This window comes from Phoenix dactylifera, chromosome 8, assembly GCF_051530095.1.
Source record: "Phoenix dactylifera cultivar Ajwa chromosome 8, Ajwa_hap1_PhDact_Kaust_v1.1, whole genome shotgun sequence".
Lineage (NCBI taxonomy): Eukaryota > Viridiplantae > Streptophyta > Magnoliopsida > Arecales > Arecaceae > Phoenix > Phoenix dactylifera.
This window is the reverse complement of record NC_143197.1, coordinates 18270760-18285972: the sequence shown is the minus strand read 5'-3', so window position 1 is coordinate 18285972 and position 15213 is coordinate 18270760. Positions and strand designations below refer to the sequence as shown.

Genomic DNA, 15213 nt, shown 5'->3' with positions numbered 1-15213 from the left:
TCTATCATCATAAGATAATTTAAATTTAGTCTGCTGCTGGTGATTTGCTAAAATCACCATTACACGATGTTTCTATCAAGCACAAATGCTATCTTACTGAAACCTAGTAGTTATTACTTCCTTTCTACTGTTTATATATATAGCACAATATCACTGGATTACTTCTTGGAAAAAACCTACAAATTAGAGGAGGAAATGGGAGACGGTATTCTGTTTGGAATCCACGCAGAACCAGAAATAATGATACGCAAGCAAATACGTCATATACAACTGAAGTTGTGCCTCTCCGGTCTCTCTTTCTCATGTTGATGGATATATTTAACTAACAAATTTGTTCCTTGTCCATCCTAGGCTTGCAGTACCATTAGCAGCTAAGCTCAAATTTATTAAATAGATGGCTCGAGTCAAGTCCCTTGTATGGACTCCAAACTTCAGAATACAAGTAAAATCTTTTTTCTTGTGTTTTTTTTTTCTTTTTCCCTTTCTTGGGAAGGGGAAAACGTTTTTTCTTTTTTTAAGATAAAACATACACGGTTCTTTTGATAATGTCACGCGAGGACACTCAAACATGCATATACAGAGAAAAAGACCTTTCCCATTCCATGCGGTACCATAAACTCCTCAGGCTAACCGATTTCAAGCAGAAAAAGAAAAAGATTTACTAGAAGGAAAAGAAATAGAATGGTTATCTTATGGCTGTGCATGCGAGCGAGGCATGAACGTAGTTAATACACAAGAGGTTTTTTGCTTCCTCCCCCATGCAGTGGCGCTCAGAGCCATTAAATGTGGGGAGTTGGGGGACCTCCCTATAGGAAAATGGAACGCAGCAATGGGGCTCAGGCTCATTTAATAGGGGAAGTTGGGGGCTCTCAAGAGGAAACAGGAATCCCAAGCAACCAGACCCTACGTTTCATATGACTTGAGTCCCATAGGGTTTTCAAGCAAGCTGGCACCGCGTTGCCCCAACCAAAATACTAGCCGGGAAAACTCTAGCTTAACTTGGTCTTTTTTCTTTTTGAGGACAAAAAGACCTTTCTTTTATTTGTTAGTGATGGATTTTCTGTGTTCTGATTTGTGGGTGAATATAAGATAACCGTTTTTATTCAGTATAATTCAATGACCAGTTGACCTTCATGAAATTGTAGTTTTTTTGATGTATTTTGCTCAGCTAGTAACTAAGTTATTTGTTATTTATTCTTTTCTTTTCCATTTGTTCTGGCACTCTTATATATGATCAACATCAGAGTACAAGACTGCATATAAATAATGCAGATTTATTTGGTTATTTTGGCCAAATAATATTTTTTGAGGAAAACTTGATGGGGCTTCCCATAAAAATTTGCTCAAGCAAAAAATAACAACAACAATAACAATGATAATGTTAAGAAAACTGACAGTTACAATAATGTCGCAGCATCTCTGCACCTTATAATCAGATGTAACAGCCTACTGTTATTGGTTACTGCATGTAAGTTGTAATCCTTCTAACAATGCCACACATTACAATTGTAGGGTCCTGATTTAACACAATCACTGTAAAATCATAGCATCATTATTTTGCTTTTATCAGTTGCTATCTGCCATTGTGATTCATAATTAATGGATATTATAATATATCACTGAAGAAGTTGAAGAGAAAAAGAGATTGTATTGAATATATTTTGCCAAATTATGTCTGTTATAACTATATAAAGGACCATATATGTTTTTGGACAGTTTGCCTATACTAAAGTCATGAGCAGCGTCTCACTCATTGTGATTCTTTGCTGTACTCTTGAAGATGGTAATAATTGTCGCTAATACACAATACATCTTGATAGGCTATCATAGGCAATCTACTTCATGACAATTTACTGAATAACTTGTCCATTTTTCATGTAATTTGAGATTAAAATTAAAGATAACTTTTTTTTGGGAAAAATAACTGAACTCTGTTGAGTTAGATTTTCTATTTTCTGTGCTGCTTATTTCAACGTCAGTGTTGATAATCGCAATTTACATATATTTAATTTTATTTAGGAGCTGGTGGGAGTTGTGAAGGTGGCAAGGTACGTAAAAGTTGACCTTTCCACAGGAGGTCAACTTAGTTTGGGCCTTATCTATAAAAGCTTGAGTGTCTACGTGATTATTAATTAATCCTGTTAGAAACAAACTAACTCGGAGTAACATTTTGTTTTTTGTGATATAGACAAAATAGAATGATATATTTGGTAACTAATGGATGATGTAAAGTAGTTCTAAACATTAAGTGTTTCATCACTATAAAATTTATGTACCAATGTTTAATTGATCATCAATTAGTTTGACGTTTCCATCTTCTTTTTCAATTCATATTTGGCAAATTCAAAAGCAATTAAGTCAAAGCATAATTAGTCATATCTGAGAATCATAATGTCTTATTTCTTTTTATATGACTTCTTTCTACTTCCTAGATTTGATTCTTATTTCTTGATCAAATACCATCCAAATTTTATCAAATGAAATATTTCTCATTTCCATCTCGGACATGGTATCTTAATTTTGTTTCTCCTTCTGTAAAATATGCCTTCGTCAAAAAGTATACTTGAACATAGTATTAACAAACATAACCCTTCTTTTACTGTGTATCTATTTTCACGTACTCGATAGGACAATAGAGTAAATAAGTGCTCCACCTGTATCCACAAGTATATTTCTGTGTACAGAGTTCGTATCTTTGATCAAGAACCACATGAATCCCTCCTAACAAGTGACACAGTAAAGTAGAGCTTCTCTCAACTCAGTAACCTTAGAAGTTGGTAGCCGTCATCCCTTTCACCATATACCTATCTTGTGGAAAAAATTAAAGCAAATACGCTCTCGCTCTCGCTCTCTCTCTCTCGAGCAATAACACCACCCTCTCTCAATAAATGCAATTGCACCCTCTCAATGCGCTCTGCAATAACTCCTCACCACATCCTCTCCACCTGTTACTTTTCTCCTTTCCTTCTTCCTCTTTCCTTTCCCTTTCCCCTTCCCCTCTCACCTTCTTCCACCCTTCTCATGGCTTCTCTTGTGGTACCTTCTCCTCAAAAGTCTCTCTATTCTCTTCCTTGCATGCACTAAAGCCCAAATTTTTCCTCTTTTTTCCCAAAAAGAAGGAAAGAAAGAGAGAGAGAGAGGAAAGAGATAGAGGGAGACCGTCCTAGAGATCAGTGAGATAGTTGCATATTTTTTCCCTAACATCTTAGTTCGTGTCGAGTTATCTGGTGTCAAAGGCTCTATATATCTATCTTCTCTCTCCTCTTTCTTTCTATGTCCAGTATTCATCTTGGAAACCAAAGCGTGTTATGTCTCTTCTTCTCAACATGCAAGCCTCCGTTAGCGCTGCGCACGAACCGAAGCACATCTGAAAGGAAGAGAAGTCCAGGAAGAGAAATAAAGGTAGAGATATACAGAAAGAGAAGGGAAGGGGGAGTAGAATTAGGGTTTGTTAGAGAGAAATATGCCTGCAGGTATCATGATTCCGGCGAGACATGTGCCTTCGATGATGGGGAGGAACGCCGGTGCCAGCTTCGGGTCCTCATCAGCGCTGTCCCTTGGTCAGGTCTGCAAGTGAAAAAAGTCATTTCTGAATTCTTCTTCAGTTGTTTCCTTCTTTTTCTTTCTTTTTTCCCCGACAGTGGTATAGATGGTCTCTATGTTGAGAGGCTATGCAGTGTGTGTTAGGCTGATATAGGTGCTTGTAATCGAACCGTTCTACTCCTCCTTGTTTTGCTTGGCTTGTTGGGCTTTTTCTATTTGTGGTTTGAGTTCTGGGGGGGGGGGGGTTTCTAAGGGGAACGGGTTGTCATTAGGTGGGTGTTTTTAGCCTTTTGAGGCTAAATCCTCTTCGATTGCTGAGAAGCAAAATTAGAGGTGAACCGTCCAGTACTACTCTTATCCAGAACAAGAGGTGAGTCCTCTCATACTGTTAATACACCTACGCAGAGAGAGACATACTCTCTCTGATCTTCCTCTATTTTCCTCTTGATCTCTCAGAGAGATAGGGGGTGGCGGAGGGAGGGGGCCATATATTTTTATATTATATTTCCCATTTCTCTAGACATAGATCTCTTCATCCTTCTGTCTACTCTTCACTTCATACATATGCTTAACAGAGAGCAAGAGGTGAGTCCTTTCATACCATCTATACATAGAGAAAGAAAGTGAGAGAAGACATTCTCGATTATCTTCCTCTAGTTTCCTCTTGATCTCTTAATGTAGAGAGAGAAGAGGATGGGGGGCGGGAAGCTGTCTTGATACGGCATCCATTTCTCGAGACATAGATCTCATTTTATAATATAAAAGGTTCTTCTTTCTTCATCTTTCACTCTACTTCGTACATGTACTTCATCCACTTTCAAAATTTCTTTTGGAACCGTCAATCTTCGGAAGCATTCTTGGTAGATCTAAGCTGTTTTGGCAGCGAATTCATCTTTCTACTTACATCATCTATTTCAAATTATCCCTTACTTCAGGAGGTGGGTTTGAAAGACGATTAGAAATAACAACATCTTCTCTCTTTTCCTTTCTCTTGTATATTTCCAAACATGTGCTTTTATCTGTATTTTGTTTCTTTCTTTCCTTCTTTCTTGCTTTCTTCTTCGTATTTTAAAGAGAATCTGATTATTGGAAAAAAATAGAGACCGAATGGTTTGTGTGTTTTTGTCTGTAAATGTTTGCAGCCAAACATTCTGGAGGGGCAGCAACTCCCCCTCCAACACCAGCACCAGCAACAGAATCAGCTTTTTGAGATCCCGCAGACAACCACGGCCGAGAGCGAGATGGTAAGGACTCGGGAAGAGGAGTTCGAGAGCAAGTCGGGGAGTGAGAATATCGAGGGGGCCTCCGGTGATGACCAGGATGCCAACCAGCGGCCGCGAAAGAAGCGCTACCACCGCCATACCCAGCATCAGATCCAAGAGATGGAGAAGTAATTTTCTGATTTCTTTTCATATCACCAAAGAAATCAGAGAAAAGGCAGTATTATTGCTAATTTCTTATCACTATACTCTCCAAATTCTCTCTCTCTTTCTCCCTCCCTCCCTCCCTCCCCCTCCTCCTTTCTTTCCATAGTTTGCTTTCCCTACAACAAAAATAATTTTTTAAAAAACAGATTTTTTATTTATTGTTGCACATTTGAAAGAAAAGAAACAAACCCCAACACCTCCATCATTCGTACTCGTTAAACTCATATTTTTCCTTGGATTTGACATTTCTTAAGTCTTTCTGATACATAGAATTACTAGCAAAAAAAAGAGAAACTTCTTTCTATTTTTCTTTTTTAACATTAAGTTCCTACTTTTTTTCTAGATGGAATAAAAGCAATAAAAAAGAGAAATCCAATTTCAGTTTTACTTGGATTTTTACTCTGCTGATATACTATATTCTTCTAGGCTTGTGCATTATTCTGTAGTTTTCTGAACATTAAAAAAGAGAGAACTAAAGCAAAGAGCCTACTTATTAGTTCTTCGGCTGTGAATCCACTAATCATACCCTTTGTTTCCTCTCAGTTTCTTCAAGACATGCCCCCACCCTGATGACAAGCAGCGAAAGGAGCTGAGCCGAGAGCTTGGGTTAGAACCCCTACAAGTCAAGTTCTGGTTCCAAAACAAGCGCACCCAAATGAAGGTTTAAACCTCCACCATCCACCAACAGGAAGAAAAAGAAAAAAAAATGCAAAAGGAGGAGGAGAAATTAAAAGGAACACCACCTTTTTAGCTCACTGCACTGAGTACCAGCCACTGAAAACGTTCTTGCTAAATATACTTCTATTTCTTGACACATTTAAACGTTACTGTGCCACAGTATTAGCTTATTAGTATATCATATGCATGGGTAGACATTTATAGTAACCATTCTTAGCTTTCTCTGCTAATTCTACTGCACAAACCACTCTACTCTTCTTTCATGTCATCCTCTAATCTCTCTTTCCCTCTTACTCTCCTTATAGACTCAGCAGGAGAGGCATGAGAACACTCAACTAAGGACCGAGAATGAGAAGCTCAGGGCTGAGAACTTGAGGTACAAAGAAGCCCTTAGCAATGCCTCATGCCCCAACTGTGGTGGCCCCGCTGCCCTTGGGGAGATGTCCTTTGATGAACACCACCTGAGGATCGAGAATGCTCGGTTAAGGGAGGAGGTAAGGGATTCGTCTCAATAAAAGCTTAAAGAGCATCGGTGAATTGCATTACTTTAAAACTCTTCTGGTTGTGTTTAATAGATTGATCGGATATCTGGAATAGCTGCAAAGTATGTTGGGAAGCCAATGGTGTCATACCCACTACTCTCTTCTCCATTAGCTTCTCGCTCACCAATGGATCTTGGTGTGAGTGGGGCATTCGGGGTCCAACCAGGCATTGGAGGTGAAATGTTTGGAGCTGGGGAGCTACTTAGGACTGTTTCTGGACAGCCCGAGATGGAGAAGCCAATGGTTATCGAGCTTGCAGTGGCTGCAATGGAGGAGCTCATTCGAATGGCACAGCTTTGTGAGCCACTTTGGACCCCGGGGCTGGATTGCTCAACTGAGACTCTAAATGAAGAGGAATATGTCAGGGCATTCCCGAGAGGCATTGGTCCTAAACCATTTGGATTGAAGTCAGAGGCCTCTCGTGACACTGCTGTTGTAATCATGAATCACATCAATCTCCTCGAGATGCTTATGGATGTGGTATGAGGATTTGTACATTCAGCACAATTCTGAAGTTATCTGTTTGTTCTTTGATTGTGGATTTGCAATTGGTTATCTAACATCTTGATTTTCTGTAGAATCAATGGTCCATGGTGTTTTCTAGCATCGTGTCAAGAGCTATAACTTTGGAAGTGCTGTCAACAGGAGTAGCAGGAAATTATAATGGAGCTCTGCAAGTGGTATAACTCTCTCTCTCTCTCTCTATGCGTGCATGTGTGTGCATGTTTAGCCCCTAATAAGAATATTAATAGTTTCAAAAACATTGAAATAATTTAGCTAAAATGGAAAAACACAACCTTTTTCTTTTATTCTTAGAGACAGTTATAATTCGTTGAGCTGTTCTATGTGTCAATAAGTTATATACTGGAGCAATTCAGAAAGCAATTAGTATTTGAAGCTGAATTCTTCTCTCGTGGGTTGTTGATAATTAATTCAATATAAATGTAACATTTTAAATGTAATAAAATGTCATTTAAATTCTAATAATTATGTTTACAGGTTCTGACGTCATAGAGCTTATTATTTCTTTGCCTTGAATGACTGACTTTTTGAAAGCTATACTACTTTAAATAGTTTATTTTCCAACATGTTCGTATCCATAAATTGGTATGTATCTTGGTCCAAAGGTGTCATAAAATTTATTTTTTGTTTCTCAATTCCATTAGTAAGGCGATACTTATACAATAAATGTGATGGTTAATTACTACATGGTACTTTAGTAATCAATGTTATGTATGTTGTGTATTTATGGCATTACTAAGCCGTGTACCAGCAATTATATATCCTGTATGTTATCATATGATATTTTGTAATTAAATTATATTTGCCAGTTGATTGCATCTAGAAATGTATAACATATTGACATTGTTTATTGAAATAAGTATTTTTGTGAGGAAGATATTGGTAGTGCAATTGAAGAGGCTTTTTAGACTACAACAAAATGGTCACTGATGAGTGTCTAAAGAATGTTTGGAGATGAATAAATGGAGCTTGCATTCTTGAAGAAGTAAAACATGATAGAAACCAATTGTAAAAGAAAAAAAATGTAGTACAACCTCCAACTAGATAGAACTAGACTCATATATACAATCCTATCTGATGGAAAAAAAATCTATAGCAGTTTAGTTGTTGTACGCTCCTCCACAAGGAAGGAGGTTTTAGAATTTGGGTGCAACAACCCAAGATCTCATCTTAAAAGACTAGCCAGAAGTTAATAGAGTTCTTTGGTCCTCTAGAAGTACCTAAGATGTACACAGTGCATAGCCAATGTAGAATTAAATGGGTCCTCACATAGTTTCCCTATTTTAAGCCCTGTCATCATCGCTATGCGAAGGATCTAAATCAATTCAAATCCAATCACCAATAAGAAGATTAGCTTGTCCATAAAGGCCATAAGCCGAGTCCGATTTAATAACTATTTGTAATAACCTAGAGCCTTGCCTAAAAACGTAAGCTAGGTAGTTGTTATTTGGGTTCTTCAGTCCCATATAAAAACTTAAGATCTACCTAGTGCATCGTCTACCTATGTGGGTCCCGACACTGGGTGATGTTTCCCAAGTAGGTACTGCAAGAATTTTGAATAGGTGGTGTACCCATAGTTTTTTTCTTAAAGAAAATTGAGATTGTAGTACAAAACCAAGTAAAACTTCTTAACCATCTGGTTTATGTATAGAACTGAAATTTAAGCAATGTTCTATTAACTTTCTAAAAGAAATTGATAGGTTATATTATATATCATTCATTTTATTTGCTTGAAAATAATGATGTTTGCACCATCAATAATTTCATAGAATTGATGGAAGAATTATTCATGTCAAACACTTGCGGAAATCCTACCCAAGGTTAGAACCTTCTTCTAATGGAAGAGGGGGTGCAACCACAAGAGTATATATAGGCATGTTAAAACAGGTTTGCATTTTGTTCGCAATGATAACTGGTTTTAATTATTTAATAATAATGTGAGAAATCAGCCTCAAGGAGCACTAATGCCGAATGGACAATAAATTAAAGTTTGATATAAATAACATCTTCCGTATGAAACTGATTTAAATAACTTGCATTTGTTCCAAAAAAAAAAAAGAGTACCAGTTCATTACCTTATTGTTCACAAATAAAGACTCTTTTCTGATTATCCCACCTTTATATTTTTTATAATAAATATTTAACTTGACACAACAAAATGTGATAGCCTTAAATATTCCTGTTACTAGACTCCATGCCTTTTTGTTCCAGAAGCGTGAGAAAATAACACTGGTAAGTTTATTTGTGAGGACTTTGAAATGAGAAATCATGTTCTGAAAGAGTAATCATGTTCAGAAAGAATATTGAACTGACCAACTCTTCAAAATTACTTTTCTAACTTAATACAAATTGTAATCATATAGTTGTTTTTTTGGTGGAAATAAAAATATAATTGTTGACTTGGACATTATGTATTCAAGTTTATCTAGCCTCTCTACATCAGAAAATACCTCCAGAGTGTTCTCTTGGTAGGCTGGTATCCGTATCATGTACTAAATCTTGCTTATTACTCATGGACAGCTTCCTATTTTCTTAACAAAAAAAAAAGAACTTGTCCTCATGAATCTTCTGTTAAGTTTTTGTTCCAGTTTAACAAGAACAAAGACCTTACCAATTTCAACTGTCAGATGTCAGCGGAATTCCAAGTACCATCTCCACTGGTTCCGACTCGTGAGAGTTTATTTGTGAGGTATTGCAAGCAGCATGCTGATGGAACCTGGGCAGTAGTTGATGTTTCCTTGGACAGCTTACGTCCAAGCCCCACATCGAGATGTCGAAGAAGGCCATCAGGCTGCTTAATTCAAGAAATGCCAAATGGTTACTCAAAGGTAAACAATCATGTGGACATAGTTGATTTTGGTACAGATCAAAACATGATCCTGTCAATCATGTCTTATCCCATCTATCTGAAATCAGCTCTACAAATTTTTATTTGCCACCTAACCATATCAAAATTACCTTTCGCTATCTTAGATCTCTATCTTATTGGAATTGATATAACATATCTTGTTTTCTAAAAACATTTCATAGGTGATTTGGGTTGAACATGTTGAAGTAGATGATAGGTCTGTTCACAATATATACAAGCCTTTGGTCAACTCAGGCCTAGCCTTTGGTGCGAAACGGTGGGTCAGCACTTTGGATCGACAGTGTGAGCGCCTAGCAAGTGTAATGGCTAGTAACATCCCCTCCGGGGACATTGGTGGTAATGATCCATTCTTTTGTTTCAGAATGAGTTCAATTATGATATGAAGCATATAGTGGATATATGCTTTTTTTTCTTTGATCCATGAATTATGATTTTTTTTTTTTGATGATTTGGTATCACAGTGATAACTACTCCAGAAGGGAGGAAGAGCATGTTGAAGCTAGCTGAGAGGATGGTTATAAGCTTTTGCGGTGGTGTGACTGCCTCAACAACCCATCAATGGACTACTTTATCTGGTAGTGGTGCAGAGGATGTAAGGGTCATGACTAGAAAGAGCGTCGATGATCCTGGCAGACCACCTGGTATTGTCCTTAATGCTGCCACTTCCTTCTGGCTTCCTGTCCCACCGAAGAGGGTCTTTGATTTCCTCCGCAATGAGAGCTCTCGCAGTGAGGTATTCCACTCAGAATAACTAAATATATTCTTTTCCACTTCAGAAATGAGGCTGAAATGTGCTCGAATTTTATTTCAGAAGTGCAATACAATAAGTGTTGTTACTGATTTGGAACCTAGTTCTCATTGTAATGTAGTTATATATTAAGGTATTATAGTAGTATAAGGGGAATAATACTTTCTACGGTTGCAATAATAATATATTTGGGTGAAAAGGGGAGATAAGAAACACTAAACATCGCACTTCTCTCTGGACTATTGGTGTATTGACAGTGGGATATCCTCTCCAATGGCGGTGTAGTTCAGGAAATGGCTCACATCGCCAATGGCCGAGATCACGGCAACTGCGTCTCTCTCCTCCGCGTCAATGTAAGCTCATAAATATCAAAAATTTGTTCAGTTTTTTTTGTCTTTCTTACCTTTTGTCACTAGATTGCACTTCCATGTCTTCATGCATTTAGTCTAACTTCAGATAATCAAAATTTAGGTCATTTTTGTCAACTGTTTGCTTTCTAACTTTTATGGAAACACTTCTTTATTTCGCACCACTTCATGAGTTAAATGTACTAAGCATGCTTCACTCAATGATATGATCTTAGAGCGCAAACTCAAACCAGAGCAACATGCTGATACTACAAGAGAGCTGCACTGATCCAACAGGCTCCTACGTGATCTATGCTCCAGTGGATATGGTTGCTATGAATGTGGTTTTAAGTGGCGGTGACCCGGATTATGTTGCACTTCTGCCATCAGGCTTTGCCATCCTCCCTGATGGTCCTACTGGGATGCAAGGTGGTGGCGTTGGGGAGGTTGGTTCTGGTGGATCACTCCTGACCGTTGCGTTCCAAATCCTCGTGGACTCGGTTCCAACTGCCAAACTCTCACTTGGGTCGGTAGCGACAGTTAACAGCCTCATTGCTTGTACTGTTGAAAGAATCAAGGCTGCGGTCTCGGGTGAAAGCGCCCAGTAAGCCTAAAGACTATAAATATAAAGGTAAGATTAAACATTTTCAGAACTAAGTGATCCGAAGTTTTTTCTTTTTTTCAATTTTTCTTCCTTGAATTTAGTTTCTTTTCATTTTTTCTCTCCTTGAAATAAGGTTACTTCTAGATTAGTTTCTCCATGAGGAGTTCGTAACATCAGAATTTTGAGCTTTTTTAGTCTAGATTCTTTTATTTTTTGGGATATTGAACGTAACTAGAAGTGTTTGAAGGGATGTAGAATCTTAACGGTTCTAATATTATGCATACGGGCTTTTGGTTTGAAATTGTTATGTTCCTGAATCTTTATTGTGCTGTATAAAGGAAAAGCTAAAGAAATTTATGTACTTAGGGATTATGATTAGTATATTATAGAATTATGGATTTCTTTGGACTTTAGGAAGTGCTGAAATGGCATAGGGAACTGAAGGTTTCTTAATCTGATTTTCTGTCTTCACAAAATTCATTTATATAATGCCTGCAGTGAGAATTTAAAGGAAGCTTTTGCTTTTCTCATGATGGTGAAAATTTAACGCTTACCACCTGCTCAGTTTTCCTTTTTGAAAATTTTACTGCCTCACAGAAAACAGGTGGAGAGTAAATTTTTCTCTAAGTTTGTATTATTGTCATTAAAACCGTTTGTACGATTTGGTTTTGCTAATTATACTTAATTTTCAACCCGATTCTCTTTTCATTGGATGTTTCTTATTGCTCTCCTGGTGATTTAGATCTAAATTAGTAAATAATTTAGTCTAACTAGCCTCTAACCATGTTCCTTTTTTCTTCCTGTTCTTTTCCTTTTTCTTTTTTCCTGATGAGCAGGAGAGGAAGGGGAGGAGTTTGGAGCTTTATTTGTGGCAAGTCAAGAACGCACCTCAGACTCTCCTTGCCATGTGGTGTTGGTTTGTTTGTTGGTCAATTCAATTACAAGCACTCCCCCACCACCACTATGCAAGGGGGGTTGGTTCGGGTATTGACTTTCCCTTGGTTGACAACTACTACCTCTCTCGGTTTTGGAAGACTTCTCTTTGTAATTCTCTTTTCATGTATTTTCCCTCCCTTTGTGGACAAACATGATACATTTCGTGCTTTCTGTGTCACTTTCTTCAGCCAATTTCATCCCTTTGTTGTGTTGCTGACTGTAGTTGAATTAACTGCCTAATCCTCCAAGTGACTTTGCTTCCCCTTTTATTTTTAAGAGTTTATGGTAGAACATGTCAGTATGATACCTTTTCTCTTATCCCCTTGCAATGAAGCTTCAGATGCGTTGTTTTCCATGCATCCTCTTTCTCTCTCTAAGAAAGTCGCTATAATAATGGTGCTATGTCGTTTGCTTTCGTAAGTCCAATGGAGTCTACCATCAAATAAAAAAAAAAACAAAAAAAAAGAGAAAAGTCCAGTGGTATGATCAAATGTGATTGGAGAGTCGACGGATTACTGTTGCCCATAGCCCTCGTTATTGTTGGCTGCGGGGGTCTGATAAGCATAAACTAAAGTTCATGATAAAGACCGTCATGCTCACACCGTAGCTTTGTTCATCCCTTTTATATTATGTAAGTCTGGCACGAGATGAGATCCCTTTTATCCTTTTCGGCGAAGGGATAGTATCCGTCTACAGCAAATATTTTAGATGCTACCCATAGGCATATCCTTCAGCGTTCAGTGGCATACTGGAATACGAGAAAACCAAACGGGAAATTACATAATCGCTTATAAGTTTTCAGCCTGTCTATTATTACTAGTTATCAGTTCTCGTTTCCATTCTCCTTGAACTTTTATAAATATTTCTTTTTTCTGGCTTGTTGAATCCCGTTATTTTACAAAACCCTTGTATAAATATATCCAGTCGCATATGCAATCAATATATCATCGAGATAAATTGGTAAATCTGAGAAAAAAACACAGTTTAAATATGTAATACTCAGCTAAATAGAAAGCCACTCAATTAACTATCCAGTTAGCCTCTCTAAAAATACGTCGAGTTGTACATGATGTGATACTTGATGTGATACTGGTTATTGCAAGAATCCTAGACATGGTCGACGTTTTCAGGTCCTTTTCCAGTATAATATTCTCTGCCTTAAAAATTGTAATGGCATATACTTATAGTAATTAAGTTCAACATGCCAATTCTTCAATCTATAATAATTAAGTACGATTAAAAATCGTGACGAGTGGTAATCATTATCACTTGGTTCACACTCTTCCTCATTTGATATTACTCTGAAATCTAAACCTAAAATATTGAGGTCATATAAAGTCAAGCATGATTTAGACACAACACAAATTTGGGTTAGAACTGGGTTGGATTTGGTTTGCACTTTCGGTCAACTATATTTAACTATTTTTTAAGTTAAAATAAAATAATCGATAATTAAATATAAAATCATAAAAATAAAAATATAAAAATAGCAACTTAAACATGAATTTCTACTCAAAAATCTTGTATTTTGTTTAAAATTTGAACCTAAAAAATGACTATTTAGGTGCATGTTTATAAACTATAATTTCAAATAAGAAATATTAATATATTTCGAGTATTGTAAAGAGGAACCCACTGAAACAAACAATAAATGCTTATATATTACTGGGAGCAGGCAAGAGGAGATGCAGTTGTTCTTGTCAAGCTGATCAGAGACGGAGTAGTTTTGGTGACATTCTAACGAAGGACAAGGAGAAAGGGGTTTGTATGATTAGGATTTTAGGTTGGGTCAGACCGAGTTTAAGTCAAGTTGGCTATATTTTTTGTTGACTAGACCTAAATAATATATAGGCCTAATTGAATCAAGTTGGGTTGGAAACTATAAAACCCAGATCTGACCCGGTTTTCAAATAGGGTCAAAATTTTGACTTTGGCTAGACCTATTGGTTCTAGAAAAATGGCTTACATCAGGTCTAATAGAGTTAGATCATGGGTCCACCTAACCCATTTGCAGACCAATCTAGTACCAATCTATCCCATTGGGTTTAACTTTTCCTTCTTTCCGAGAAACCCATCCCACTTCCAAGTAGCCTGTGAGTACTTAAGGGTCACCTAAGAGAAGAGTCCATCAAAACATATAAAGTAGCAAACTAATTTGTACAAAATTCAATCAAATCACTGACCTGATTTCAAGAACCCTTCCCCCCCTCCATCACTCTCCTTGACTTTATAAAAATAAAGAGAAAAAAGTTAGAGCTGCACAAGGGCAGCCAACACTATTAACCACCACGTGATGGTTCTCTCTGCCCCTATTTGGTGTGCCAACAACCTGATACACCAACAACCCAACCATCACTATGATGTATTAGGTCAACTTACATTGAAACCAAACATGTAAAAAGGAGGAGAAATTAGGTAAGAGTAAAGCCATATCATCTTAGGGACATGGAGTCCAGTGCTCAAATGCCACCAACCCCATGGCTATACCATCTACCCATCAAATGTCGGAGTAAAACCTTCCAATTTACAATCCTTAGATTGTGAATAATTTTATTTATTTATTCTAAAATATTTCTAAAAATAATAGTTGAATAGAAATTAAATCTCTCTTTGTAGTTACGATTGGCAATCAGGTTAGATTAGGCAGAGTTTGATACAGGTTGGATCAGATAGGAATTGGGCCAAATATCTATCCACCCAAACTTGACTTGGCTCGTGTAACCCATCTAATAAATGGGTTGAATCAAGAGTTAATTCAATTATTAATAAAAAAATCAAGATGAGTTAAACGAGTTAGAACTCTAAACCTAAATACAATCCATTTATAAATTGGTTATGTCAGATACCCATCAGTGACTAAATCTCTTTATGGCAAACCTGAATTTGCTTAAACAAGTTGGTTGCGGGTCAAGCTGGTCGATTTATCCATCACCCCTATTTGTAATTACATTTGAACTAAGCACAAGATGGCTGTATTAATGTTAATAGGAGTCTAGA

The 15213-nt window shown here is 37.1% G+C and overlaps 1 protein-coding gene across 1 annotated transcript; it reads left to right on the top strand.

Annotated features, from left to right (window-relative positions):
- The first annotated feature begins 2916 nt into the window (after positions 1 to 2916).
- On the top strand, positions 2917 to 12534 carry LOC103720839 (homeobox-leucine zipper protein ROC2-like). Its single transcript, XM_008810765.6, has 12 exons — positions 2917 to 3565; positions 4686 to 4933; positions 5514 to 5631; positions 5954 to 6142; positions 6224 to 6670; positions 6769 to 6870; positions 9340 to 9540; positions 9743 to 9917; positions 10043 to 10314; positions 10587 to 10682; positions 10913 to 11307; positions 12117 to 12534. Exons 1-11 carry the CDS (start codon positions 3464 to 3466, stop codon positions 11282 to 11284), a joined length of 2322 nt encoding a protein of 773 aa, XP_008808987.3. The 5' UTR covers positions 2917 to 3463; the 3' UTR covers positions 11285 to 11307; positions 12117 to 12534.
- Positions 12535 to 15213: the final 2679 nt, after the last annotated feature.